This window comes from Meles meles, chromosome 7 (genome assembly GCF_922984935.1).
Source record: "Meles meles chromosome 7, mMelMel3.1 paternal haplotype, whole genome shotgun sequence".
Classification (NCBI taxonomy): domain Eukaryota; kingdom Metazoa; phylum Chordata; class Mammalia; order Carnivora; family Mustelidae; genus Meles; species Meles meles.
The window spans coordinates 10,757,270-10,783,581 of NC_060072.1; the positions used below are offsets into that span (position 1 = coordinate 10,757,270).

The 26,312-nt window shown below is 48.7% G+C and overlaps 1 protein-coding gene across 1 annotated transcript; it reads left to right on the top strand.

Annotated features, from left to right (window-relative positions):
• Positions 1-5,592: 5,592 nt before the first annotated feature.
• Positions 5,593-24,885, top strand: TEX33 (testis expressed 33). The gene is made up of 5 exons (XM_046010658.1): positions 5,593-5,624; positions 9,818-10,260; positions 12,351-12,495; positions 24,477-24,587; positions 24,788-24,885. Exons 1-5 carry the CDS (start codon positions 5,603-5,605, stop codon positions 24,883-24,885), a joined length of 819 nt encoding a protein of 272 aa, XP_045866614.1. The 5' UTR covers positions 5,593-5,602.
• The last annotated feature ends 1,427 nt before the right edge of the window (positions 24,886-26,312 follow it).

Here is a 26,312-nt window from a genome sequence, read left to right on the forward strand (position 1 = left end):
GAGTGTCGCCACGGTCTTTGCCTCCCGGGGAGCCCCTCCCTGGAAGGCTGGCGTGAGGAAGCCGCCTCTAGACCCCCGCCCCTGCTGAGCAACAGCCAGACCGGACTGAGTTGCTGCTGGCACCAGCTGCGGAAGCCACTGAGCTCTTCATCTTCAGTAGCCCTCATGGTTCGAGCGGGGGAGAGCAGATTCTCTCTGACCCATCCTGCTCTCATTTTATGCTCAGTCGTTCATCCCTTCTCTGATCCAGCTCGGAGAGCTCCAGGTGCACCTTTCGCTCTCCTCCCCGCTCCTCTTGATCTATATCTATGCTCATAAACACGTCCACACCTTTAATATTCAAGTCCCTCCTAAGCTGTTAAACTCCTATGCATCCTTCAAAGCCCAGCTCAAATGGCCCTTTGGAGAGCCCTGACTCTTCCCCAGACAAAACTCATCACGCTCTCAACTCAATCCTTTGTTGTCCCAAGAACTTTCTTTCCACCTGATGGCACTGAAGCCCCCACTGCCTGACACGCAACCTGACACACGTAGGGGGCCCTGGAAACATTTTGAGTGGATGAGAGAGTGAATGATGTCTGAAGACTCTTCCTTCCCCCTCCCCGGCCTCCCCCCGCCCCCCCCCTGCCCCCCAGTACCCGGCTTTCCCTGGCCTCAGTTCCCTAGGATGGGCCTAGGAGCCCTGTGAGGTAACAGAGCCCCATGAACAGTGCTCACCATGGCGACTCCAGGAGCAGAGGACGGCTCCTCCCTAGCAACCACTCAGGGGTCTTAACCAGAGCTTCGGCAGTGTGGATCTGCACTCCTGGGCTGCAGCGCACACCAGAGTGGTTCACGTGTTTTCTGATGTTATGAGATAGAGTGGAGAGGTGAGGCAGAGACCTGTGAGGTGGGCGGGGGTCTCCCGGGACCAGGGATTTCATCTTCCCTCTCTCCATTCAGGGCTGCTCGTGAGGGAAGAGTACCCAGAAGCAACTGGACCTCCTCCCCCATCCTCCTTGACTGACGTTTCTTGGGACCTTTCTCTCCAGACCAGAGACTGGCAGTGAGTCTGCACTTCTGCTCAAGCCAGTCCAGGCTGCTGGGAGCTGTGGGTAGCATTAGGGCTGGTGGGACACAGCCGTGGGTGCTGGGGATGGGGAATGGAGACGGGAGCAGACAGCTCGCTTGAAGGAAACAGAAGATGTTGGGCTTGGTTTCAGTGCCACCTGGCTGGGGTCCCATGTCTTTTCCGAGCCTCAGTTTCTCCATCTATGAAAGAGGGGGAGTTCATATTTTCTCCGAACACCGGAGTCCTTAGGAAGAGAGACCCATCTACTAGTTGTGAGAAGGTGTAACATATGAGCTGTATCAGTTATCTCTTGCCATGTAACACATCACTCCAAAACTTGGTGGCTTTAAGAACATTTTTAAAAAGCCTCTGCCTTCGGCTCAGGTCATGATCCCAGGGTCCTGGGATCAAGCCCCACATCGGGCTCTCTGCTCAGTGGGGAGCCTGCTTCCCCCTCTCTCTCTGCCTGCCTCTCTGCCCTTGTGATCTCTATCTGTCAAATAAATAAAATCTTTAAAAGAAGAACAATTAAAATTAATTAATTAGTTAGTTAGTTAATTTGGGGTGTGGGCAGAGGGAGAGGGAGAGAGAGAATCCCAGGCAGGCTCCATGCTCAGCGTGAAGCCTGATGTGGGGCTCAATCTCATAACCCTGAGATCATGACCTGAGCTGAAAATCAAAAACCAAATGCCTAACCTACAGAGCCACCCAGGTTCCCGTAAGATTTTTTTTTTAATCTCAGTTTCTTTGGGTCAGAAATACAGATGCATAATAATCAAAGCTCAACTAGAGAAGGACCCCTTTCCAGGGCCATGCGTATGCTAGGACTCCATTCCTCATGGATTGTTGACCTGGGAGCTGTGGACCAGGAGCCTTCCTCAGATCCTGGTTGTGGACTTCTCCAGAGGGCAGCTCATGACACGGACCCTTCTTCTATCAGAGTGAGTGAGCCAAGGAGAGCCTGAGAGAGTGTGAATGAGCCAGAGTCACAATCTATATTCGATCTTCAGTGACCCTGGAAGCAGCATCCCATCACACATCCTGTTGGGTTAGAAGCCAAGTCAACAGGTCCAGCCCACACTCAAGGGGAGGGATGATACAAAGGTGTGAATAGCAAGAACAGGATCCTTGGAAGCCATGTCAACTGCCATCTAGCCCCCCCCCCCCCCCGCAGGCCCCAATAATATACAGCCCTTCCATATGCCAAATACATTCATTTCTGCCTGAGATCTCGAAAGGGTTCATTCCATGACAGCATCAGCTCTAAATCTAGAACCTGGTTCTACAAATCAGGCCCTGGCAGGGATGAGACTCCTTGGGTGTGATTTCTTGAGCTCAGTCCCTCCCCAGCAGTAGATCTTATGAAACTAAGCTACCTGTTTTGAAACTAAGCTGCCTATTCTGAGCACACCCAACATGAAATGGTGTGGCAGAGCTGGGATAAAAATGATAGACACCCCTATTCAAAAATGAGGACGCTGGAGACACAAAGGAGTCACTGGCCCATAGCAGTTCTGAAATCCAGCCAAGGAAATGTTGAACTTTTCCTGATTGGGTTTCAAGGCCTGGGAGTAATTCTCCATGGTTCTCAGCTCTGCCCTACAGGTACTGGCTTCCACTCCCTAATTATCCTTTTAAAAATAAATAATGTAATGTAATATAAGTAAATAGAATAAAAGCATGTGTGTGTACTGAGTAGCATATGTTTCTACTGGTAGAATTTGAGAGTCCACTAGTCTCTCCCATTTTGTACTGTCTCTGCCCTCTTTGCTCCAAGCTGCTAGTGCTTTTGCCAATATGGTTTTCTCAACTGAAGCCTACAGTTCATCTAACTGAAGCCTACAGGGACTCGCCCCACTAGACAACAACTACGGTCCTCTCTCCTGGGGCTTCTGCAGAGAGACAGCACCCTTAAGCTTCCTAGGGCCCTATTACCCCACTGGGGGTCTGTCAGGTACATCCTTATCTCTTTAAAGGGTCCTCTGTGTGACTGAATAACATGCTTTTCCTCTTTATAAGGTTTCCTTTTTTTTTTTTAAAGATTTTATTTATTTAAGAAAGAGAGAGAGAGGGCACAAGTCAGGGGAGGGAGGTGAGGGAGAAGCAGGTTCCCCACTGAGCAGGGAGCCCAATGTGGGGCTTGATCCCAGGGCCTGGGGATCATGACCTGAGTGGAAGGCAGACGCCCAACTGAGCCAACCAGGTGCCTTATCTTTATAAACTTCTAACAAAAGGTGGTACAGTCACACCCTTGGCTATCTTTTCCTGACAGTGCTCTGAAGCCATTTCTTAATGTTAGCATCTTTTGGCGCTTGGAGAGGATGAGAATTTCCAGAACTAGAAAGTCCTGCCTCTTTTATGTTTAATGGTCCTTCCTTCAATGCTTCTTTCTTCTCTAACATTTCACTACAAGCAGGAAGAAACCAGGAGACAACTTCCCTGCTTTGCCTGGAAAATCTCCTTTGCTAGATACCCATTAGTCACGGGTTCTGCTTTCCACATAACTGTCAATGACAGAGTCAAGGACACATCTTCCTCCAGAACATGTTCCTCATGTTCTTCTGTACCAGCAGTGGCAGCATCCTCCAAGTCCCGATTTCCACTCATTATCTGTTTAAGGCAATTTAAGCCTTTTTTTTCTTAAAAATCCACCCACGCTCCAACCACTGCCCAGTTCCAAATGAACACCCGCATTTTGGGGTATTTGTCATAGCTGCAACCCATTCTTCGTCCCAAAATATATGTTAGTGAGCTACTGCTGCATGACAAATGACCACAAAGCTTAGCAACTTCAGACTATGTGCTTAAAAGAAAGTACAAATCTATTTATTTTCTCCAGTTTCTATGGGTCAGGATCCTGGGTGTAGCCTGGCTGGGTCTTCTGGCTCAGGGTCCCCCACAAGCTGTAATTAATATGTCAGCTGGGCTGTGTTCTCATATGAAGGCTCAACCGGGGAAGGATCCACTCCCATGCTCCTTCGGGGGGTAAGATTCATGCAGTTCTTTGAGGACTATTAGACAGAGGGTCTCTGTCCCTCATGAGCTGTTGGCTTTTCCATGGGGCAGCTCAAAACATGGCAGCTGCTTCCACCAGAGCAAACAGGCCAAGAAGAGCCAGAGAGAGTTTGAATAAGACAGAAGTCACTAATCTAATCTCAAAGTGACATCCTCCCTTTTTCTTTTCTTTTCTTTTCTTTTTCTTTTCTTTTTTTTTGTCATGTTCTTTTGATCAAAAGCAAGCTTCAAAGTCCAGCCCACCCTCAGGGGGATGGGATGGTGGAGGGGAGGGCTAATGCTGTGTAAGAATGGGGGGGATCACAGGGAGTCCTGTCCAAAGCTTCACAATCACACAGTTATCACTACACAATTATTAAGTGTCAACATTAATAAGGTGTTTTGTTTTGTGATTTTTCAAAAAGAATAAAATTGATCCTTTCTTTTTTTTAAAGATTTTATTTATGTATTTGAGAGAGGCAGAGAGCATGAGTGGGAGGAGAGTCAGAGGGAGAGGGAGAAGCAGGCTCCCCACTTCCCAGGACCCTGAGATCCTCACCTGAGCCAAAGTCAGAGACTTAACTGACAGAGACTAAAATTGATCTGGTTCTTAGTCTGCTCTGAGCTTACCAGCAGACCAGCTTGCTGGGTGACCCAACAAAAGTCACTCATCTTCTCTGGGCTTTGGTTTCTTTATCCATAAAGTGAAGGGATTGGATTAGTTGATCCCAAAGACCCCTTCCGGCTCTGACTTGCTACTTCTATGTTTTCCTTATTCCAAAGATACTTTCTGCTTAGTCCTAGGGACGAAGCATTCACTGCATGCGACACAACATTTCACTTTTTCATATTACGAGATTTAAAGACACTGCAGTGAAACCAGATATTTTGAATAAGAAGATCACTAGGAAAAGGAACACAAACCTGAATGCCCCAGGGGCTATTGGAGATGCCAGAACTACTCTTCAGAATTGGTCCAAAGGCCTGTTTTGTGGAGCGAAGACTGAGGTCCCAGCAGCGTGGCTCCTGATCTCAGCTCTCCTATGTTGGCCAAACGGTTCCTTTCCCTGGAGCTTGAAAGACCAGCTATTAGAATGGACACAGTCCTCCTTCCAGGGAGGCAAACAGCCACCAGGACAGGGATATTGGGGCAAGGCCTCTGACAGCCAGAGGCCTGCTGGGGGATCCCAGGGAAGCACTGGGTGGTGCAAAGGGGGGACAAGGTGGAAGGAAGAGGGTGCAAAGGGCAAGAGGAGCTCAGGGCCCCAGGCTGTTCGAGAAAGTTCTTTGAGGCACTGGCATTGAAAGTGACCTGGGTTTTTCCGAGAGAGCAGAGTCTGCAGGGGTCCAGAAGGCAGGCCAGGGAGGAGGGGGTGTGGTAGCAGGGGGGCTTGCTGAGTACCAGAGAGGACTGGAAACAACATGGAGGGCCCTCTGATCAGGGGCTGGACAGATGCCACAAGCCTCCCTGTAGACTGCGTGTTATCTGAGATGACCAAATGTGTTTCTTTGTCTACAGGGCTAAGCTTGGAATTACATATCCCAGAGCAAGAGTTGATGGAGCTGGGCCACCAAGCAGGTAGGACAGGCTGACCAGGGACCAGAGCTTCTGGATGGGGGCCCTGTAGGCAGCAGGGAACATGCCTTTCTCCTCCTCCCTCAGTCTTGCCTGGGCCTCTAGACCCACTGCGGGGCCCTGACTTCCTCTGCATTCTGTGTGAAGACAGAAATCAAAGGGAGGGGAATATTGCTACCCACCCACCCCCCCATCCAGCCAGGGACTGTGACCCCAGTGCTTTGTCCCTCTGTGGGACTCAGAGGGGAAGTGTACACCCAGAGTGCAGGGGTGAGGGAGAACCCGGTGGGTGCCGGGGCTAGCTGCGGGGGGAGGTGGTGGTGGTAAGAAGGTGCATGTCGGTCCTGAGTGAGCCCAGCCCAGGGAGTGGTGTGGCCCAAGGAGGGGTGAAGGGAGTATTCCAGGCACAGGGAACAGTGTGGGCAAAAGTCGGGAAGTGAGAGGCCTGGTGCTTTGGTGCAGCCCAGGGAATATGGCTGGAAGGCAGGAGAGGCAGCTGGGTCTGATCCCCGAGGTGGGGGCTCTGCTTTCAATGCAGGAGTCACTGGGTCAGGTCAGCTCTGACAGGGGCCCCATGGGGAGTGGCCATCCAGTGAGACTGGGGGGAAGTGGCTGCTGGAAGCCGTCTCCAACAACCAAGGACCCAGGCTTGTTAAACCCTCGGATCCCAGCCTCTCCCAAGGAGGTTCAGATGCAGGCGCCGGGAGGGGCACAAGGACCTGCAAATGTAATGGGTGGGGGATTTGGCCGGGAGGGATTCTGATTAAGGGCCAACCTGGGAAAACTGACCACGGACTGTTTGAACCTCACACTAGCAAGTGAAGCTAGATTCGCTTTGCCCTTTTTCCTGCCAAAGGGATGGGGCAGAGCTGCAATGAGGCTCCTGGGCCACCTGGCCACACTCATTCATGCAACAAACCCTGAGCTCCAAGAGGACAGGGGTTGGCCCTTTGGTTCCTTTTCATGTCCCCAGTGCTGGGCACAGTACCTGACGTAGGTGCTCCCTCAGTGTGTGAATTGGGTCAGTATCAGCCTTCAAAGCCAGGACTCGGCCAGTGAGACGCTCATCACCCCGGAGGGTGGGCAGGGGGAGCAGGGAATTCTGCTATAACGTGCTCATGGATGAGGCAGTCGGGAGCACAGCCTGGGGGAAACCGGGAGCTCTGTCGCTGGAGTCCTGAGCCCCACATCCTGTGGGACCCCAGGGGGAGCCCCTCACTGTGCTGGGCTGCAGGGCCCCCAGAAGCAGATGGAGGGACCATGGCGGAGCTGGCGGATGCTGAGTGTGCCGAGCATGTTTCATGCCTGTCCCCCTCTACCCTCCCCATGTTGGAAGCCTCGGGTGTGCCCAGAGGCTCCCGTTTGCTTGGCTGCCTGCTTGCTGGGGCAGCACCAGGACTAGAAGGACGGGAGACTTTTTGGTCAGCTGAACAGGTTTTTCCCTCTACCTTTTGTGTCGATGACGATGACGAAGGAGGAAGAATGAAAGGGCGTCTGATTTCACTGCCGGGGGAGAGGGAGGTGGGAAGGAAAGGAGGAGGCAGGCGGGCTTGGATATCAGCTTTCTCTGTCTCCAGGGCCCCTGGGAAGGGTTTTTCCGCACATCCCCACCGTGCAGGGTCTGGTGAGAGGGAACTAAAACCACCAAAGGCGGGCAAGACCTGCTGCTTTCCAGCAGCCTGTTCTGAAAAGGCAGCCTGGGGCAGTCAGAATGCTCAACAGTGGGACTGCTGCTGAGCCCCTTTGAAAGGGAAGTCAGGTCTATGTCTGCAGCAACAGGTCAATCCCCAAGGCCCAGTGGGACTTTTGTTTGTTTTGTTTTTAAGATTTTATTTATTTATTTGCAAAAGAGAGAGAGAGAGAATGAGAGCACAAGCCAGGGGAAGGGCAGAGAAGCAGACTCCCCACTGAGCAGGGAGACCAACACGGGACTCAATCCCAGGACCCCGGGATCATGACCGGAGCCGAAGGCAGATGCCCAACAGACTGAGCCACCCAGGCACCTCAGTGGGACGCTTTTAAACAGCAAGTTACAAAGCAATCCGTAAAATCCAATCTCATCTAGAAACAAAAGCAAAGCAAAACCATGAACACTTCAAGAGGCCTGGAGGAACCATCTAGAACATTTTGGAGGGCAGCTCACCACATGTATTTACTGTCGCCTGGGACTGAAGATGGGGAAGCAGGGGGTGAGACCAAGCCATGTGTGGGGTGGGGGGAAGGGCTTCTCTTCTGTATTTTGCTCAGAAAATACCAGAAAGAATAAGTAAGGAAAAATTTATACACACACACACACACACACACACACACACACACACCCGGGTATGATCACAAGTAACATGTTACATAAATTGAGTCTCCTGAGGCTGGTTGTCAGATACATTGTTACTTATGGGAGTAAGTCACCACAAAGAGAAAACCTTTTGGGTTAGACAAAGGGTCACACACCGTCAGAGGCCGCCTGATGTCAGAGGTGTGATCATGAAAAGAAATGGTGTCTTGCCCTGACGAGGCACAGTGTTCCTCTGGGTCCGCCCCCCCCTCAGCGGCCGCCCCCCACTCCCCAGCTGGCTGACAGCTTCCACTGGCAGAGGGCTGTCTGGTGGGCACTGAGGGGGATCCAGGATCCACTCACCCTTGGACCTGCCTCAGTGAGGCTGCCACACGCCACCTCCCATCCTGGAGGGGACATGAGGAGGTCTGCAGCCCACGGGGACGGACAGAGAAAGGGAAAGCCCAGGATTGTGAGAGGGGTGTGGAGCCCTCGGCCAGGCCAGCGTGGGGTGGTGTCAGGGAGGACTTCCTGACAAGATGGCATTAGAAGGAGCAGAAGGGGATAGGATTTTGTCTCATGGAGAAAGAGGGGTGTGCCCTCAGGTAGCAGAACCAGCCTGGGCCGACATGGGAGGTGGCAGGGGACAGGGCACGGGTGGGGAGAAGGAACAGCCAGTTTGGTGGGAGCCAGGGTTGGGTGAAGAGAGGGAGGAGGCCGGCAGGCTGGGAGCAAGAGCCCTCTGGGGCTGGGAGTCAGGGCTAGAAGGGGAGACCTGTGGAGGTGTGAGAGCGGGGAAGTGGCTGGGGTGATGCCACCTGAATCGTGACAATAGCAGAGGGAAGTGGGGGCTGGGCGGCAGCTCTGAAGGCAGAGCAAAGACCTGGCCATCCAGCTCCGTGACGTGGTCAAAAGCCAAGATGCCTTCTGCCAGCTCCCACAGCTGTGGTTTCCTTCACTGGGTGGCTGGGGGGTTCCAAGAGGGGAAGGGAACGAATCAGATGGAGCTAGGTCCGCTAAGGCTCAGAGACGTCAAGGTCACACAGCTAGACCTCAAGGTTGCCCCTCCTATTGTCTAAAACAACGTGGGATGATCCCGTCTGCTGGGAGGCTTGGCAGACTGAACTATCTCGTTCCTCTGTCTCTCCTGATTTCTCACCTGTGCTTCTGGATCCCGTGACTTCTCTCTGTGCCCGTCTCTTTGATCCAGACTGGCTGGGTCCCAGGACCCAGAGGAGTTCCTCCAGGACCAGCCAAGAGGGTCTTTGGCTTTGCACAGTATAGAAGTCAAGTGCATGCCCAGAGGAAGTGAGAGCAGAGTTTACTGAAGACAGAGAGAGTGTGTGCAGATACGGAGTGTCTGGGAGGCTCAGAAAGGAAAGGAGAGTGAGTCCTGTCTCTGCACGGGGCCTGGGGCTTGTACTGAGGACGGTGGTCCAGTGCCTGTCCTCTCAGGCATCCAGGAACAAAAATGCATGTTTAGGTTTCCCTCTAAGTCATTTACACCTGGAGCCAGGGGTCTTGGTGAGTCGGTGGTCTTGGAAAATGTTCACGACACTCCTTAGATACCATCTATTGTGTTGGAAGACTCCAAAAAAAAAAAAAAAATCATTAAATCCTTGAACTTTATGAGGACCACATGTACTGTCTGTTCTGTAAGGCCCATCTGGGTGTGTGGGGCAGGGGAGTGGGGTGATGGAGGGGGGTCCAGGTCCTAGCAAGAGTAGAGGCAGCAAAAGGAGCAGAGAAAGCAGTTTCTCATGGGGTCCCTTGTTTCCCTCACCTTCTTTTGCTGCTCTGGGGCTCTGGGGCTGTCTCTTCCTCCTCCCCACTCCCATCACTGTCTCCCTTCCCACCCCTCACTGTGCACTTGTCTGTCTCCCTCCCTCCCTCCTTCCCTCCCTCCCTCTCTGCCCCTATTCAGGTACTACCACTTTGCCCAGGGCCCGTCTGAACAGCAAGGAAGACCAGCAGGACACGGAACCCTGGAGAACTGCCCCCAGCCCTTTGAATACCTCCAAGTTCAAGTACCAGGCCCCAGTCTCCCCACAGCAGACCCTGCACCGGGGAGGCAGCCCCCTATGGCAGGTCCACCCGGAGGAGATCCAGACTCCACCCCCATCGGTCATCAGCAGCGACCGTCTGTCCCCGGGAATGGACCCACAGTGTGGGTCCCCAAGGAAGGGAGGCTACAGACCCTCCTTGAGGCAGAGTAGGACTTCCTTCCGAGAGGGGCCTCAGCCAAACCAGGGGCTGAAGGAAGGCCCCAACACAGGAGCCCAGGGCCCGAGAAGCAGCATCATTCCCGACAACATTCGTCACAAGTTTGGGAGCAACGTGGTGGATGACCTTGTCTCGGAGGAGCAGGTACCCGTGCTGGCACGGGGGCTGGAGCAAAAGGAGGGTTACACATGGAGACTCACGGGGACACCCCCACCCCCCCGCAACCAAGGAGCCTGCTCTTGAGCACAGGGCCCTACAATAGTATCATTAGAGAGGAGCATTGACTATGCCCTTGCTAGGTGCCAGGCAGAGCAAGTCTTCACAGAAAATGATTCATTTGATCTTCCCCGTGAGAAAGGTATTATTAACACCATCTTGTGGATAAGGAGCCCAAGGCTTAGAGGGGTTCAGTGAATTAAACTCATCTAGTTCTATGGGATAAGGATACAAGCTGGGCCAACATATTCTGGGGTCCTGGCCCTTACTGACTTTCCAGTTATAAGTCTGCTCTTGGATGAGATGCTTTTTACTCGAGCAAGTCTCCTAAAGGAGATGCTGTTGACTGGGGATCAGAAGACTTGGGTTTGAATCCTGGCTCTGCCCCCTGGAGGCTGGGCGACTTTGGGTAATTCACTTCCCCTCTCTGGGCTCTTGTCTCTATCTCTGCAAATGAGGCCGTTTGGACTGGATCAGGCAGACAAATCGATGGCATGCATATCCTAACTTTCCTAGACTGTATGCATGGCAGACATCACTAGTCAATGCCGGCATCTTTCCCCCGACCTGATGCATGATTCCACAAAGTTACTACTGATCACCTGAAAGTTGAGATAAAATTCCTATTTCTGGTCAAATGCTAGGGGGTCTTCCTGCTCTGGTGTTTTGAGACTTTCTGTCAAAGTTTTGTGTCCAGTTTTGTGACTATGCTGTGCACTGGGCCATCATCTCAACCCCCACAGTGACTGCTGTGCACTAGGCCAGGCCCGAGTTAGAGCTTCTTTTTGAACATACGGTACAATAGAGGTTCAGAGAGGGGACATGATCAGCTTGGGGTCGCCCTGAGCAGGTGGAATTTCCAGGATCACAAAGGCTGTGGGCAGGGTTCCCCTCGACTTTGTCATCTTTAAGGTGTGGCGACCACACCCGCCTGCTAATCTGGAAGGCCACCATCCTGAATGTCCTGTCCTACTTGGAAGATCTTATCCCAGTTTGAGCCTGGCTCTGTGGTCACAGTCTCCCCCTGCCCTCCCAGCTTTGGCAGCTGTCTCTCTGGCCTGTGCTGTCCTGGGCTTGAATTGAGAGATTTGGTTTTTCTTTTTCTTATTTATTTTTAAAAATTTTATGTATTTATTTATTTGACAGAGAGAGACACAGGGAGAGAGGAACACAAGCAGGGGGAGTGGGAGAGGGAGAAGCAGGCTTCCTGCTGAGCAGAAAGCCCGATGCGGGGCTCGATCCCAGGACCTGGGGATCATGACCTGAGCTGAAGGCAGACGCTTAATGACTGAGCCACCCCGGTGCCCTGAGATTTGGTTTTTCTATCTAGCTTTGACACATCACAGGTGTCCCTGAGCCAGTGACTATCAGAGCAGGAAGCTACTTCAAAGACCATCCAGTTCTGCTCTCATCCCCATTTTACAAGTAGGGAAACTGAGGCCCAGAGAGACCCAGAGACTTGCCCAATGTCAGCCACTGCGTTATCGCAGAACTGGGACTTGAACCCCGGTTTCCTGGCTCCTAGGCCTGAGCTCAGTCACTCGGAGCCTCACAGGTCCCTCGTTGGTACAAGAAGGAGTAGGCTCCAGTGAAATCTCAGGGGCCCAGAGCGGACTTGGGGGATGACTCTGTTCTAGAGGCAAGTGGGGCTCTGCAGTTCACCAGCTGTGGCCACACATGCGTCCTGCCCCGAGGCCCAGCTTCCTCATTTATAAAATGGCAGGGGTCATATTACCTTATGAAGACCTCTTCCGATGGTATACAGTAGGCGCTCAAAGCAGGGAGGAGGTTCTATGATGGTTACCCTCCCCAGTGCCCGTGTGGGAGGTGGGGTGGTGTGAGGGGTGGAGGGTCTTCAGCTCTCCCAGCTCCCCAGCCCTGGGCCTGGCTCAAGGTTGCAGGGTAGGGGTGGGGTAGGGGATGGTGAGGGCGGGTGAGAGGGAGGAGGAGTTGGAGGGGAGATAGGGGCTGATCCTGCTTCTCTATCCCTTGTCTCTTCTCCCTGGCTGGCTGCGCAGGCTCGAAGGGCCGTCAGTGAGGTCTTTGAGGGCCAGCAGAGGGCAAACTCATGGCCCAGCAGGACCCAGAGTCCCGTGGAAATCACCTCCATCTTCTCAGACTACTATGACCTGGGCTACAACATGCGATCAAACCTGTTTCAAGGTCAGGCCAAGGGGCAAGGGTCGGGGCTGTCAGCACCTGTGGTCCCCAAACCATACCTTCCTGGACCCCTATGGGGTCTGAGACCCAGGACACATTCCTGGGGACACGGGACAGTCATTGTGTGGCCACTAAGGGCCCTCTCTGGGCCCTGTAACTTGTGCTGGGAATGTCCAGGCCCCGGGCAAATCTGTTCCCACTGTGCAGATGATCGAGCCCAGCTGGCAAATGGCTCCTCACTCCCCAGGTACCTCCGGTGTCCTAGTCTGCCAGAGGGAGGCCCGGGCACCCCTGACCTGGGCACCTCTGTTCACAGTGACAGTATCAGGCTTCCTAGGTTCAAAGTTCAGTTCTCCTGCTTCCTGGGTGTGGCCTCGGGCAGAATCCTTCCCCTCTCGGAGCCGCGGTCACCTTCCTGCACCGTGGGGATAGTCATGACGGTGTGGCCCTCACTGGGTCATCGACAGGACTCTGAAATGCCACTTGAAGGCGCTTGGCCTGGGGCTTGAAACGAGCAGCCGGCAGGCCATTGTTTCCCCTTCCCGGAGCTGTGCTGGCACAGCCTGGGGAGAAGGGAGGGTTGGAGTTTCGGACTTCAGTGTACAGTGTTTCCTGAGGGTCAGCCGTCATCCTGTTTTTTCATGGCTATTAGCCTCATTTCACGGGCTCATTGGAAACAGTTTGCTCAAGACCTCTAGGTACCAGGACGTTTATGAGAGCTCAAATCCGTTTTTCTCCTGCTTCCAGAGCCCCAGAGTCTTTCCTTGGCTTCGGGTCACCTCCCCAGCTATGACCCCGTTCCCAAAGTGGTTTACTGGCCGGCTCAGCTGGAGGTCCACAGCCCGCTCCCAGGGACTTCTCTGGGGCCCCACGTTCAAGTCTCTCCTCATTGCCAAACATGACGTTCTTCTGGTCCCCTTTTTTCTTCCCTCTGTTCTGCCAGGCCCTCTCCTGTGCCCCAGGGTCTGGCAGACCTCCTCACCGGGCTCAGATCCCTGTCACCCAAGGAACCAGACAGCCATGGGAAGCCTTTCTGGTTCTTTCTTTGAGCCTGGAGAAGGGGAGGTGCTGGAAGAGGGAGAGAGAAGGCAGCTCAGATTGTCTTTTATTCTGGGCCTCGGGGTTCCTGCCTTCCACTTGCCTCTGTAATAATTATCACCCGAGGGTACGCACAGCCTCGTACGGTAACATCTACCCAAACATAAAAGAATTATCTAAAAGTCATCTGAGCACGGTTCTCCAGGCTGAGAAACACAACCGTGGCAGCTGGGCCCGGGGTGGTGCTGGAACCGGCGCAAACCGGCCTGCACCCACCTGCTCACAAGAACCCATTGTCAAATTTTCCCTGACTGATGGGCATGGCATTGGCCTCAGTAGCATTTATACCCCAGACATTGACAAGCACCGTGAATTCGGGCTGTATTCAGCCTTAGTGTCGCTGGGCTTCACCCAGACCTCCCTCTTGTTTCCATTCACCCCCTCAGCCTTGCCCTTGCTGATCCAGGCTGTGGCTGAACCAGAGAGGAAACCAGACAGGAGATGGGCTCAGTGGGGAAGGCAGCAGAGAGCCTCTTTCCTTGGCGGGGTGGGGAAGCCAGGGGAGGGTCTCAAGCGGGAGAAGGGCACTGTTGGTGAAAAGACCCATTCTAGTTGCCGAAGGGGATAGCTGTGGGGGCGCTGGGGTAGAAGGAGGGAGAACAGTGAGGAGTGGACGGCAAAAATGCAGGTGGGAGAGATGAGGGTGGCTTGTCTAGGCAGCAGGGCCGGGGGCCCTGCACAACTCTGGAGGCATCGTTGGGCAATATGGCGGCCCAGGGGAGTAATGGCGCGGTAGGATTCTGGGTATTTGTGTAAGCTGGAGGACAGGATACGCTAGTAAATGGGCTTGGGGTGTCTGAGCGAGGAATTAAGGTCGATTCCAAGGTTTTTGACCTGAACGCCGTAGAGGATGGAGTTGCTCTTTCCTCCACGAGAAGGTTCCAGGGAGAGTGGGTTGAAGAAATCCGATCCCACACTGAGTCATGAAGAAAATCTTTTATATAGTCTTCTAAAGTATTTAGTTTTGCTTTTCACATTTAAGCCTTTAATCCACCCGGAGTCGATTTCTGTTGTCAGTGAGAAGCAGGGATTCCTGTTTAATTCCTCCTTTATGTGGATTACCAATGATCTCAGAACCTTTTTTACTGGATAGTTTCAGCCCTTCCCCCAGGGACCCACAGTGGGATCACTGGTGTTCACCCAGTTCCCACGTGCACAGGGGTCAGTTTCCAGGCTCTGCCTTCTACCCATTGGTCGACTGTTATGCTTTTAGTGACCAAGTAGGAGAGGTGGTCTGGTGTCTGGTTGGGCAGATATCCGCCTGCCTGTCCACCACCACCACTGGCAAATATTTGACTGTTTGAGGTCCCTGACTCTTCCATACAGATTTTATTTTCATTTTTTACTTATTTGAGAGAGAGAGAAGCAGGATGCAGGGCTGGGTCCCAGAACCCAGAGATCATGACCTGAGCAGAAGGCAGACACTTACCTGACTGAGCCACCCAGGCACCTCTTTTCCATAGAGATTTTAGAACAGCTTGTCAATTTCTACAAAACAAAACAAAAACCCTGTTGAGATTTTAATTGGAAGTCTGTTGAATCTACAGCTCAAATGAGGGGCCATGGTCATCTTTATGATAAGGAATTTTCCCATCCACAGATATGATGTGTAGACCCATTAATTCAAGTCTTCCTTCAGTATCTGTAAATTACATTTTATCATTTTTTTTTCTATAAGGACTATGTAGTTTTTCTTTGTTCGGTTTCTTTCTTTGATTTTTTGTCTAAATTTTAGTGAACATACAGTGAAATATTGGTGTCAGGAGTAGAATTCAGTGCATCGTCACTTACACACCCCAGCCAGTGCTCATCACAACAAGTACCCTCTTTAATACCCATCACCCATCTGACTCGTCCTGCACCCCTCCCTCTACCAATCTTTAGTTTACTCTCTATCGTTGAGAGTCTCTTATGGTTTGTTTCCCCTCTCCTTTTTTCCTCCCTTCCCATGTGTTCATCTGTATTGTTTCTTAAATTCCATACATGAATGAAATTACATGGTGTCTGTCTTTCTCTGACTGACTTATTTTGCTTAGCATAATACCCTCTAGCTCCATCCACATCACTGCAAATGGCAGGATTTCATTCTTTTTGGTGGCTGAGTAATATTCCATTATATAGACACCACATCTTCTTGATCCACTCATCAGTCAATGGACATTTGGGCTCCCCCCATAATCTGGCTATTGTTGATAATGCTACTATAAACATCGGGGTGTATGTACCCCTTCAAATCTGTATTTTTTGCATTCTTTGGGTAAATACCTGGTAGTGCATTTGTTAGGTTGTAGGTTAGTTCTATTACTATTTTTTGAGGAACCTCCATACTGTTTTCCAGAGTGGCTGCACTCGTTCGCATTCCCACCAACAGTGTAAGAGGGTTCCCCTTTCTACACATCCCTGCCAACACTTGGTGTTTCTTGTATTGTTAATTTTAGCCACTCTGACATAGTAAGGTGATATCCCATCGTGGCTTTGACTTGTATTTCCCTGATGCTGACCGATATTGAGCATCTTTTCATGTGTCTGTTAGCCATCTGATGTCTTCTTTAGAAAAGTGTCTATTCATGTCTTCTGCCCATTTCTTAACTGGGTTATTTGGTTTTGGGGTGTTGAGTTTGATAAGTTCTTTATAGATTTAGGATACTGACCCTTTATCAGACATGTCGTTTGGGAATATTTTCTCCCGTTCTGTAGGCTGTCTTATAGTCTTGCTGATTATTTCCTCTACTGTGCAAAAACTTTTTATCTTGATGGAAGTCCCAATAGTTCATTTTTTGCTTTTGTTTCCATTGCCTCTGGTGATGTCAGTAAGAGGTTGCTACAGCTGAGGTCAAAGAGGTTGTTGCCTGAATTTTCCTCTAGGATTTTGAAGGTTTTCAGTCTCACATTTAGGTCTTTCATCCACTTAGAATTAATTTTTGTGTATAGTGTAAGTAAGTGGTCCAGTTTCATTCTTCTGCACGTTGCTGTCCAGGTTTCCCAAAACCATCTGTTGAAGAGACTCTCTTTTTGCCATTGGACATTCTTTCCTGCTTTGTTGAAGGTTAGTTGACCATACAGTTTGGGGACCATTTCTGGGTTCTCCATTCTGTTCCATTGGTTCATGTGTTCGATTTTGTGCCAGTACCACACTGTCTTGATAACTCCAGCTTTGTAATAGAGGTTGAGGTCCAGAATCGTGATGTTTCCAGTTTTATTTTTCTTTTTCAGAATTGTTTTAGCTATTCAGGGTCTTTTTTCATTCCATGCAAATTTTAAGATTGTTTGATCTAGCTCTGTGAAAATGGTGGTGGTATTTTGATAGGGATTTCGTTAAATGTGTAGATCGCTTTGGGTAGGATAGATGTTTTAACAATGTTCTTCCAACCCATGAGCATGGAATGCTTTTCCATTTCTTTGTGCCCTTTTGAATTTCGTAAGTGTTTTGTAGTTTTCAGAGTACAGATCTTTTACCTCTTTAGTTAGGTTGATTCCCAGGTATCTTACTGTTTTTGGTGCAATTGCAAATGGGATCCATTCCTTGATTTCTTTTTCTGCTGCTTCATTACTGCAGCATAGAAATGCAACAGATGTCAGCATATTGATTTTATATGTTGTGACTTTGCCGAATTCTGGAACTAGCAATTTTTTCGGTGGACTCCTTCGGCTTTTCTACAGAGTATCATGCTGTCTACAAATAGTGAAAGTTTGACTTCTTCCTTGCTGATTTGGATGTCTTCTATTTCTTTTTGTTGTCTGATTGCTGAAGCTAAGACTTCCAGTACTAGGTTACATGGTGATGGTGAGAGTGGATATCCTGTCTTGTTCCTGACTATAGGGGAAAGGCTCTCAGTTTTTTCCCATTGAGAATAATATTAGCTTTGGGTCTTTTGTACATGGCCTTTATGATGTTGAGGTATGTTCCTTCTATGCCTACTTTGTTGAGTTGTCGAGGGTGTTTTTTAAAAAAAATATTTATTTATTTGACAGACAGAGATCACACGTAGGCAGAGAGGCAGACTGGGTGGTGGTGGGGAAGCAGGCTCCCTGCTGAGCAGAGAGCTGGATGTGGGACTCGATCTCAAGACCCTAAGATCATGACCTGAGCTGAAGCAGAGGCTTAACCCACTGAGCCACCCAGGTTCCCCGAGTTGTTGAGGGTTTTTATCAAGAATGGACGCTGTATTTTGTCAAATGCTTTTTCTGCACCTATTGACAGGATCATATGGTTCTTATCATTTTTCTCTTATTAATGTGGTGTATCCCGTTGATTGATTTGCGAATATTGAACCAACCCTGCAGCTCAGGAATAAATCCTACTTGATCATCATGAATAATTATTTTAACGTCCTGTTGAATTCGACTTGCTAGTATTTTACTGAGAATTTTACATCCATGTTCATCAAGGATACTAGCTTGTAATTCTATTTTTAGTAGAGTCTGTCTAGTTTTGGAATCAAGATAATGCTGGCTTTGTAGAAAAGTTTGGAAGTTTTCCTTCCATTTCTATTTTTTGGAACAGTTTGAGAAGAACTGTTCTTTAAATGTCTGGCAGAATTCCCCTGGGAAGCTATCTGGCCCAGGACTTTTGCTTGTTGGGAGATTTTTGATTACTGATTCAATTTTTTTGCTGGTATAGGTTTGTTCAAATTTTCTGCTGCTTCTTGTTTCAGTTTTGGTAGTTTGGAAGTTTCTAAGAATTTGTCCATTTCTTCCAGATTTCCCAGTTTGTTGACATATAATTTTTCATAGTATTCTCTTTTAATTGTTCATATTTCTGAGGCATTGGTTGTGATCTTTCCTCTTTCATTCATAATTTTGTCTATTTGGGTACTTTCTCTTTTCTTTTTGATGAGTCTGGCTAGGGGTTTATCAATTTTATTAATTCTTTCAAAGAACCAGCTTCTAGTTTCATTGATCGGTTCTACTGTTTTGTTGTTTCTATATCCTTTATTTCTGCTCGAATCCCCTCTTCTATTGATTTTAGGTTTTATTTGCTGTTCCTTTTCTAGCTCCCTTAGGTGTAAGGTTGTATATTTGAGAAACCAACCTTTCTTTCTTTCTTTCTTTCTTCCTTTCTTCCTTCCTTCTTTTCTTTCTTTCTTTCTTTCTTTCTTTCTTTCTTTCTTTCTTTCTTTCTTCTTCTCCTTCTCCTTCTTCTTCTTCTTCTTCTTGAGACTTTTCTTTCTTCTTGAGGAAGGCCTGTATTACAATATACTACCCTCTTAGGACTTCCTTTGCCGCATCCCAAAGGTTTTGGACTGTCGCGTTTTCATTTTCAAGTGCTTCCATGTATTTTCTTTTTATTCTTTGCTTTCCTAGTTAACACATTCATTCTTTAGTAGGCTATTTTTCAACCTCCATGTATTTTAATGTTTTCTTGTGGTTGACTTCAAGTTTCATAGCATTGCCTGAAAATATGCATAATATGAACTCAATCTTTTTGTAGTTGTTGAGGGCGGATTTGTGACCCAGTATGAGATCTATTCTGGAGAATGTTCCATGTGCACTCAAAAAGAATGTGTGCTCTGCTGTTTTAGGATGAAATGTTCTGAATATATCTGTTAAGTCCATCTGGTCCAGTTGTGTCATTCCTTGTTGATTTCCTTGTTGATTTTCTGCTTAGATGATCTGTCCATTGCTGTAAGTGGGGCTTAAAGTCCCCTATTATTATTGTATGATTATCAATGAGTTTCTTTATGTTTATTATTAATTGATTTATATATTTGGATGCTCCCAAGTTTGGGGCATAAATATTTACAATTGTTAAATCTTCTTGATGGATAGACCCATTAACTATGATGAAATGCCCCTTTTCATCTCTTGTTACAGTCTTTGTTTTAAAATCTAGTTTGTGGGGCACCTGGATGGCTCAGTTGGTTAAGTGTCCGACTCTTGGTTTCAGGGCAAGTCATGATCTCAGGGTCATGAGATCAACCCCTGCATCAGGCTACGCACTCAGTGTGGAGTCTGCTTAAGATTCTCTCCCTTCCTCCCACATATACTCACTCTCTCTCTAAAATAAATTAAAAAAATAAAATCTAGTTTGTCTGATATAAGTGTGGCTACTCTGGCTTTCTTTTGATGTCCATTAGCATGATGGATGGTTCTCCAAAGATTCGTTTTCAATCTGCAGGTGTCTTTAGGTCCTAAATGAGTCCCTCATAGGCAGTATATACATGGATCTTGTTTTTTTTCTTTTTAACCCATTCTAATACTCTGTGTCTTTTGATTGGAGCATTTAGTCCATTTACATTCAGAGCAACTATTGAAAGATATGAATTTAGTGCCATTTTGTTACCTGTAGGGTTGGTGTTTTTGGTGATGTTCCCTGGTGCTTTCTAGTCTTTGTTGCTTTGGGTCTTTTTTTCTCCATTCAGAGAGTCCCCCTTGAAATTTCTTGCAGGGTAGCTTAATGGTCATGCACTCCTTTACTTTTTATTTGTCTGGGAAACTCTTTTTCTCTCCTTCTATTCTGAATGACAGCCTTGCTGGATAAAGAATTCTTGGCTGCATATCTTTCCCATTCAGCACTTTGAATATATCCTACCACTGCCTTCTGACCTGAGAAGTTTCTGTGGACAGATCTGTTGTGAACCTGATCTGTCTTTCCTTGTAGGTTAAGGATTTGTTTTCCCCTAGCTGCTTTCAGGATTCCTCCCTTGTCTGTGTATTTTGTAAATTTGATTATGACATGCCTTGGCAGTGGTCAGCTTTTGTTGAATTTAATGGGAGTTCTCTGTGCTTCTTGGATTTTAATGTCTGTGTCCATCCCCTGATTAGGAAAGTTTTTAACTTTAATTTGTTAGAATAAACCTTCTGCCCCTTTTTCTCTCTCTCCATCTTCAGCAACTCTTATGATATGAATGTTATTATGTTTTAATAAGTCACTGAGTTCCCTAAGTCTGACTTCGTGGTCCATTACCTTTTTTCCCCCTCTTCTTTTCAGCTTCATTATTTTCCATAATTTCATCTTCTATATCACTGACTCATTTGTCTGACTCATTCGTCGGCTTCATCCATCCTCGTTTTTATGGCATCCATAAAATGCATCTCAGTTATAGCATTTTTAACTTCAGCCTGACTGTAGTTAAGTCCTTTATCTCTGCAGTCTAGCGTCTTCTACAATTTTTTCAAGCCTGACTAATATCCTTACAATCATTCTTTTAAATTCTGGTTCAGGCATCTTACTTATATCTGCATTAAATCCCTGGCCATGAGTACTACTTCCTATTCTTTTTTTGAGGGGGTTAATTTCTCCATCTTGTCATTTTGTCCAGAAAAGAAAAGGAGAAAAAAAAAAAAACCCAACAAAAAAAAAAGCAAAAAACCCCTAGATCCTCGGGGTGTTTTGGTCTGCTTGTTAAAAGAATCTAGATCCAAAAATAAATAAAATAAAATAAAATCACTAATAATTAAAAAAAATAATAAAAATTTTAAAAGGAATTGAAAAAATAAGAAAGCAAATGAAAAATAATAATAAAAAATAAAGAATAAAAATAAAAAGGCAGCTAGATCCTCTTTCCCCTAGAGCTGAAGCTTTGCAGCCGCTGATCAGCAGTTGACTTGGTGCCAGGGAGTTGTTTGTGCCTGTCTTCTGGGGGAGGGGCTCGCGGACTCAGGCTTGTTTCGGCGGAAGTGCGCCTCGGGAGCCCGGGGCTCAGTGTCAACAGTTCCAGTCTCCACCAGGTGGCGCTGTTTGGCTCCCTGAAGGCTTTGCGCCCTCAAGGTGGGATGCGAAGAATATGTCGCCCAGCTCGCTAGCCCCAGAGCTGAAACTTTGCACCCCCTCCCTTCAGTCCTTCACGGAGCCCTCACCGAAGAGCAGCCAATCACTCTTGGATCCCCAGTTTGCATCAGAACTCTGTGTTCATCCTGCTTCTGTCTGAGCTGTTTCATGTCAGGCAGGAGATGGGTTTCAGAACTCCAAATTTTAGGGACTCCTGTAGAGCAGACCCTCAATGGTCCCCGGGGGCCGGTCCCCACGAGCCTTTGCCATTTGCTGGCCCATCCCAGGAAAGCCGTTGCAGGACTGCACAGTGCTGCAACTTTATGGCAACATGCAGCAGAAGGGCAGAGTCTAGACCGCAGCTCCCTGGCTTCCTGCTCCTGTGCCCGGGATCAGTACAGCGCTTAGGCACCACTTATTCTTCCTGTGACCCCAGGGATGCCCAGACCACCCTGTCACTGCTGGGACTCCGCCCCACATCACCGCCTGAGCCCCTTTAAGCCAGGCAGGTCCCCCACAGGAGGGTTTCTGGAAGGAAGGGCAGATGGTGATGGGATAACTGGGTGATGAGCATTCAGGAGGGCACATGATGTGATGAGTGCTGGGTATTCTAAGCAACTGATGAATCACTACATTTTGCCCTTGAAACTAATACTATACTCTATGTTAACTAACTAGAATTTAAATAAGGAAAGAAAAAAGAAAAGAAAAGGAACTTGGAGTGAAATCCCAAGCATAACAGAGATCAGAAAGCAAGCTGTGAAGCCCACTCCTCTAGATTTCTCCATGGAAATTCCAAGTAGGCTTCTAAAAATCTGATGAAGGATTCATCAGCATTGAGGTATGAGATGGTCTGATTTGGGAAACTGGCTAGGATGTTCCTGAGAGGACTACTTTGGCTGAGTCATTGCTCCCCACCACTAAAGCCAAGATGGGACCCACCTCTTACGTTAAATCTAATTAGAGGCTCCACAGTAGGGTTACCTGGGAGCTTGATGTAGAGCCCAAGATTTTGGGTGGGTGCCGAGGCTTGGAGCAAAAGGCACTGGTTCAAGATGGCAGGGCAGGGAGAATGCACAGGTCATCCCTCCTTCTACAAAGTACAAAGGTGTTCCAAAGCCCAGGTGTGGACTGGTGGAGAGAGGACCAGCCTGGAGCCATTTACATGAAAATCCTACCTTCATCTCGTCTCCCTGCTACTAATCACGCCCACTGTGTTCTTCTGACCAGCCTCACAACATAACAGCCAGATGGATCCTTTGAAATGTATGAAACTCCATAATGGCTCCCAATAAAAAGCCCAGGAAGAGCCAGTGTACCCAGCATGGTCATGGTCCCTCTGCCTGACCACTCTTCCCCAGCAATCCATTGGCTGACCTGCTCCCCTCCTATAGGTCTTCACTCAAATGTCACCTTCTCTCTGAGATCCACCTAGATTGGTCTATTTAACACTGCTTAGGGGTTCACATGTAGGGGCTCCCACTATAAAGACAAGCAGAGGAACTGTTAGCAAAAGGCAGGAACTGCAGCAGGAGAAGTGCCCGAGGGGCTGTGAAACCTGACCTGAACCTGGCAGGTGGCAGGAGAGGGAGCTATTACTATTATGCTTTAAATAGCACACGGAGTTGGGGACACCTGGATGGCTCAGTCGGCTGAGCATCCAACTCTTGACTTTGACTCCAGTCATGAGATCGAATCCCACTTGGGGCTCCAAGCTCAGTGGGGAGTCTGCTGGAGATTCTCTCCCTCGCTCTTCTGCCCCTCCCTCCACTTGTGTATGCATGCTCTCAAAATAAGTAAATCTTTAAAAAAAAATAAACTGCACACATAGATTATACATACTCTTCTACATGGATGATAGTTTTCACAATTTTTTTAAGATTTTTATTTATTTTAGAGACAGAGTGAGTGCGACTGGGAGGGGCAGAGGGAGAGGGAGAGAAATCTCAAGCAGACTCTGCACTGAGCGTGGAACCTGACACAGGGCTCGATCTCATGACCCTGAGCTGATGACCTGAGCTGAAGCCAAGAGCCAAAGGCTCAAAGGGTTGTACCACCCAGGCACCCCAACAGTTTTCACAATTTAAAAAGAGAATACATCTACACTTGTTACATGCAGGTTGATAAATTCGGTGTTATTAGAAAACTGGCTAATATAAATTTACCACATCAACAGATCAAAGGAAAAAAATCATTAAAATGTCATTTTTAAAAATATACTATTTGTAAGAAGCCGCAAAAACAAAACAAAAAACAAAAACAAACTAACAAAACACACACACAAAAACTAACAGAGGAGTTTAACACTGCCGAAGGGTAGGGGAATCCTAAGCTCAATCCCAGGACCCTGAGAGCATGACCTGAGCCCAAGGCAGAAGCTTTAACCCAATGAGCCACCCAGGCGCCCCTGGGTAACTTCTTATTCTTTACTGATACTTTTATTCTCTCTTTCGTGACTTCAAACACTAAATACACTTATATTCCATAACTGATCATTTGAATCCTTGCTCTCTTTTGGGATTTGGTTCTCTGATATTTCTGCTGACTCTTGATCTTGATAACTTATTTCTTTGTGTGTGTATTTTAACTGTATACATAGAAATACATTTTCTTTTTTTAATTTAAATTTTAGTTAACATACAATGCAATATAGAAATAAACTTTCTTTAAAAAAAAGATTTTATTTATTTAATTGAGAGAGAGAGACAGAGAGAGCAAGAGAACACGAGCAGGCAGGAGAGGGAGAAGCACGTTCCCTGCTAAGCAGGGAACCCAACGCGGAGCTCAATCCCAGGACCCTGAGATCATGACCTGAGCCGAAGACAGACTCTTAACTGACTGAGCCACGCAGGTGTCCCTAGAAATAAATTTTCTGAAAATAAAAGATATTATTTGTTCCGTGCCAGATGCTCCAGCAAATTTCCAGTAACGTAATCTTCCCAATCTTGCAAGAAAATTTTATTCCTTTGAATGGATGAAGAGACCAAAGCTCTGAGAGGTTAAGTACTTGCCTGAGGCCACACTGTTTACAAATGCCAGAGCTGGTGTTTGAACCCAGGCCCGCCCTCCCACACGCCACCATCCCTACGGGAAACTGACATCCAGGTATGAATCCTTGAGTGCCTGACCTCCGTTGACTTGGGGCTTCTGGGGGTTTCTTCACGGGGTTCCACAGGGGCCCCTGAGGAGACGAAGAGCCTCATGAAGGCCTCCTACACCCCCGAGGTGATTGAGAAATCAGTGAGGGACATAGAGCACTGGCATGGCAGGAAGACGGACGATCTAGGTACGTAGGGGTGCTGGGCTGTGGGAGGCGGGTGCTCCCCTACCCAGGCTGAGTGTGTTGGCCCCAGGGTGCAGAGAGAAACCAGAGCAGCGCGTGGAGTTCCGGGCTGGGCCTGGGAGAGACATGGGTCACCACTGGGGACCGGACACTCCAGAAGTCCTCTTGGTGATCTGGGTTGGCTCCTTCCCTGCTCTCTGCAGGACGGTGGCACCAGAAAAACGCGATGAATATGAACTTACAGAAAGCACTGGATGAGAAATTTGGAGAAAAGAGCAAAAGCAAGAGCTCGAAGTCCTAGATATGACTGGGAAGAGTCGCCCTCCACTCAGAGAGAGCGCTAATAATAAAGAAAAACACACATCTGAATGTTTTCCTCTTCTTGTTGCCTCCTTTCCTGTTGGAGTGGGGGTGGATGTGTGGTGCTGGAAAGGCTGGGGGAGGAGAGAAGCCCTGAAAGCCCAAACCCTCCTCAGATCTTCCCCCTAGACCTACACCCCTTCTCTCACAATTCCAGGACAGGATGTGGGAGCTGAGCGCTCCTTGGCTTCTCCTTCACGTCCTGTGGGAGGGGTCTCACGGTGGAGCTTACCTTGCAGGACCTCCCTAGCTGAACCCCAGTTACTTCCGGACATAATTTCCACCCACCCCCCACGGGAGCCCGTGGACTTCAGAGAAATCAGGCACACACACCCCCCCCCATTACAAGAGTGGGTTTGATTGGATTGGTCTCAAGGTAATTCTCGTCTCTCTCCCAGTGCACACAAACTGATTGGTTCAGAAATGGGTGTATGACTCAGTTTGGACCAATGACATGCAAGGAGAGGTGCGGGTGTGTGGAGCCTTCTGGGAAATTCTTTTCTCCGCTGGGGGAGCTGGGAAGCATCCCTCTCTCCTATTGTGTTGAGTGAGGATGAGGCAGTGAAGACTGCTCCTGGCGGAAAGTCTGGGACCGATGGAATTGCAGACGCTGGGGCACAATCTGGGTTCTTCTTGACCTCACTGAGCCACTTCATCCACATGGCCAGAAGCCATCACTGCTGGACTTTGTATAATGCAAGCCTGGGCAACTTTTCACTGTTGAAGACAGTCATCATTAGTCAGGCAAGGTTCCTAGTAATAACCAGGGAGGGACCTGGGAATTGGGTTCCCAGGGAGGAGTCCCCCAGAGATGGGGTTCCTGTTTTTAGACCCTCATGTCTACCAGCTGATCTGGAAGGGCTTTACCTGGTGAGTCTCCAAGCCAGCAGCACACCCCACCCCTTAGGTCACTGACATGCATCCTCCAAACAAGTCCCACCCGTGAGGTTATTATCCCTTATGTTCCAAACCGCCCTTGAACCTAGAGGCTTGAAACAACAGTGATCATTTATTTGCTGGTGATGATGCGATTTGGCTCAGTGCGGCTCATTTCCGCCCCATGTGGCATCCGCTGTGCGAGGGACTGCTGCCTGCCCACGCCTGGTACCCCGTGGGGATGAGTACTGTAGCTGGGGACTGCCTGGGCATTGCTCCCTTCCCTCGTGACTAGCTTGGGCTTCTTCCTGACATGGTGATCACATCCCAAGAAGCAGCTTTCCGAAGGGACAAGGCTCTAGTGTGGAAGAGGTTATCACACCTTCACTGGCTTGTTAATGTCTCTGTGGTCAAAGGGACGTGTGGTCCAGCCCAGACTCATAGCAAGAGACTGCACCAGAGTATTACTATAGGCAGGACAAGTTCAAGTTC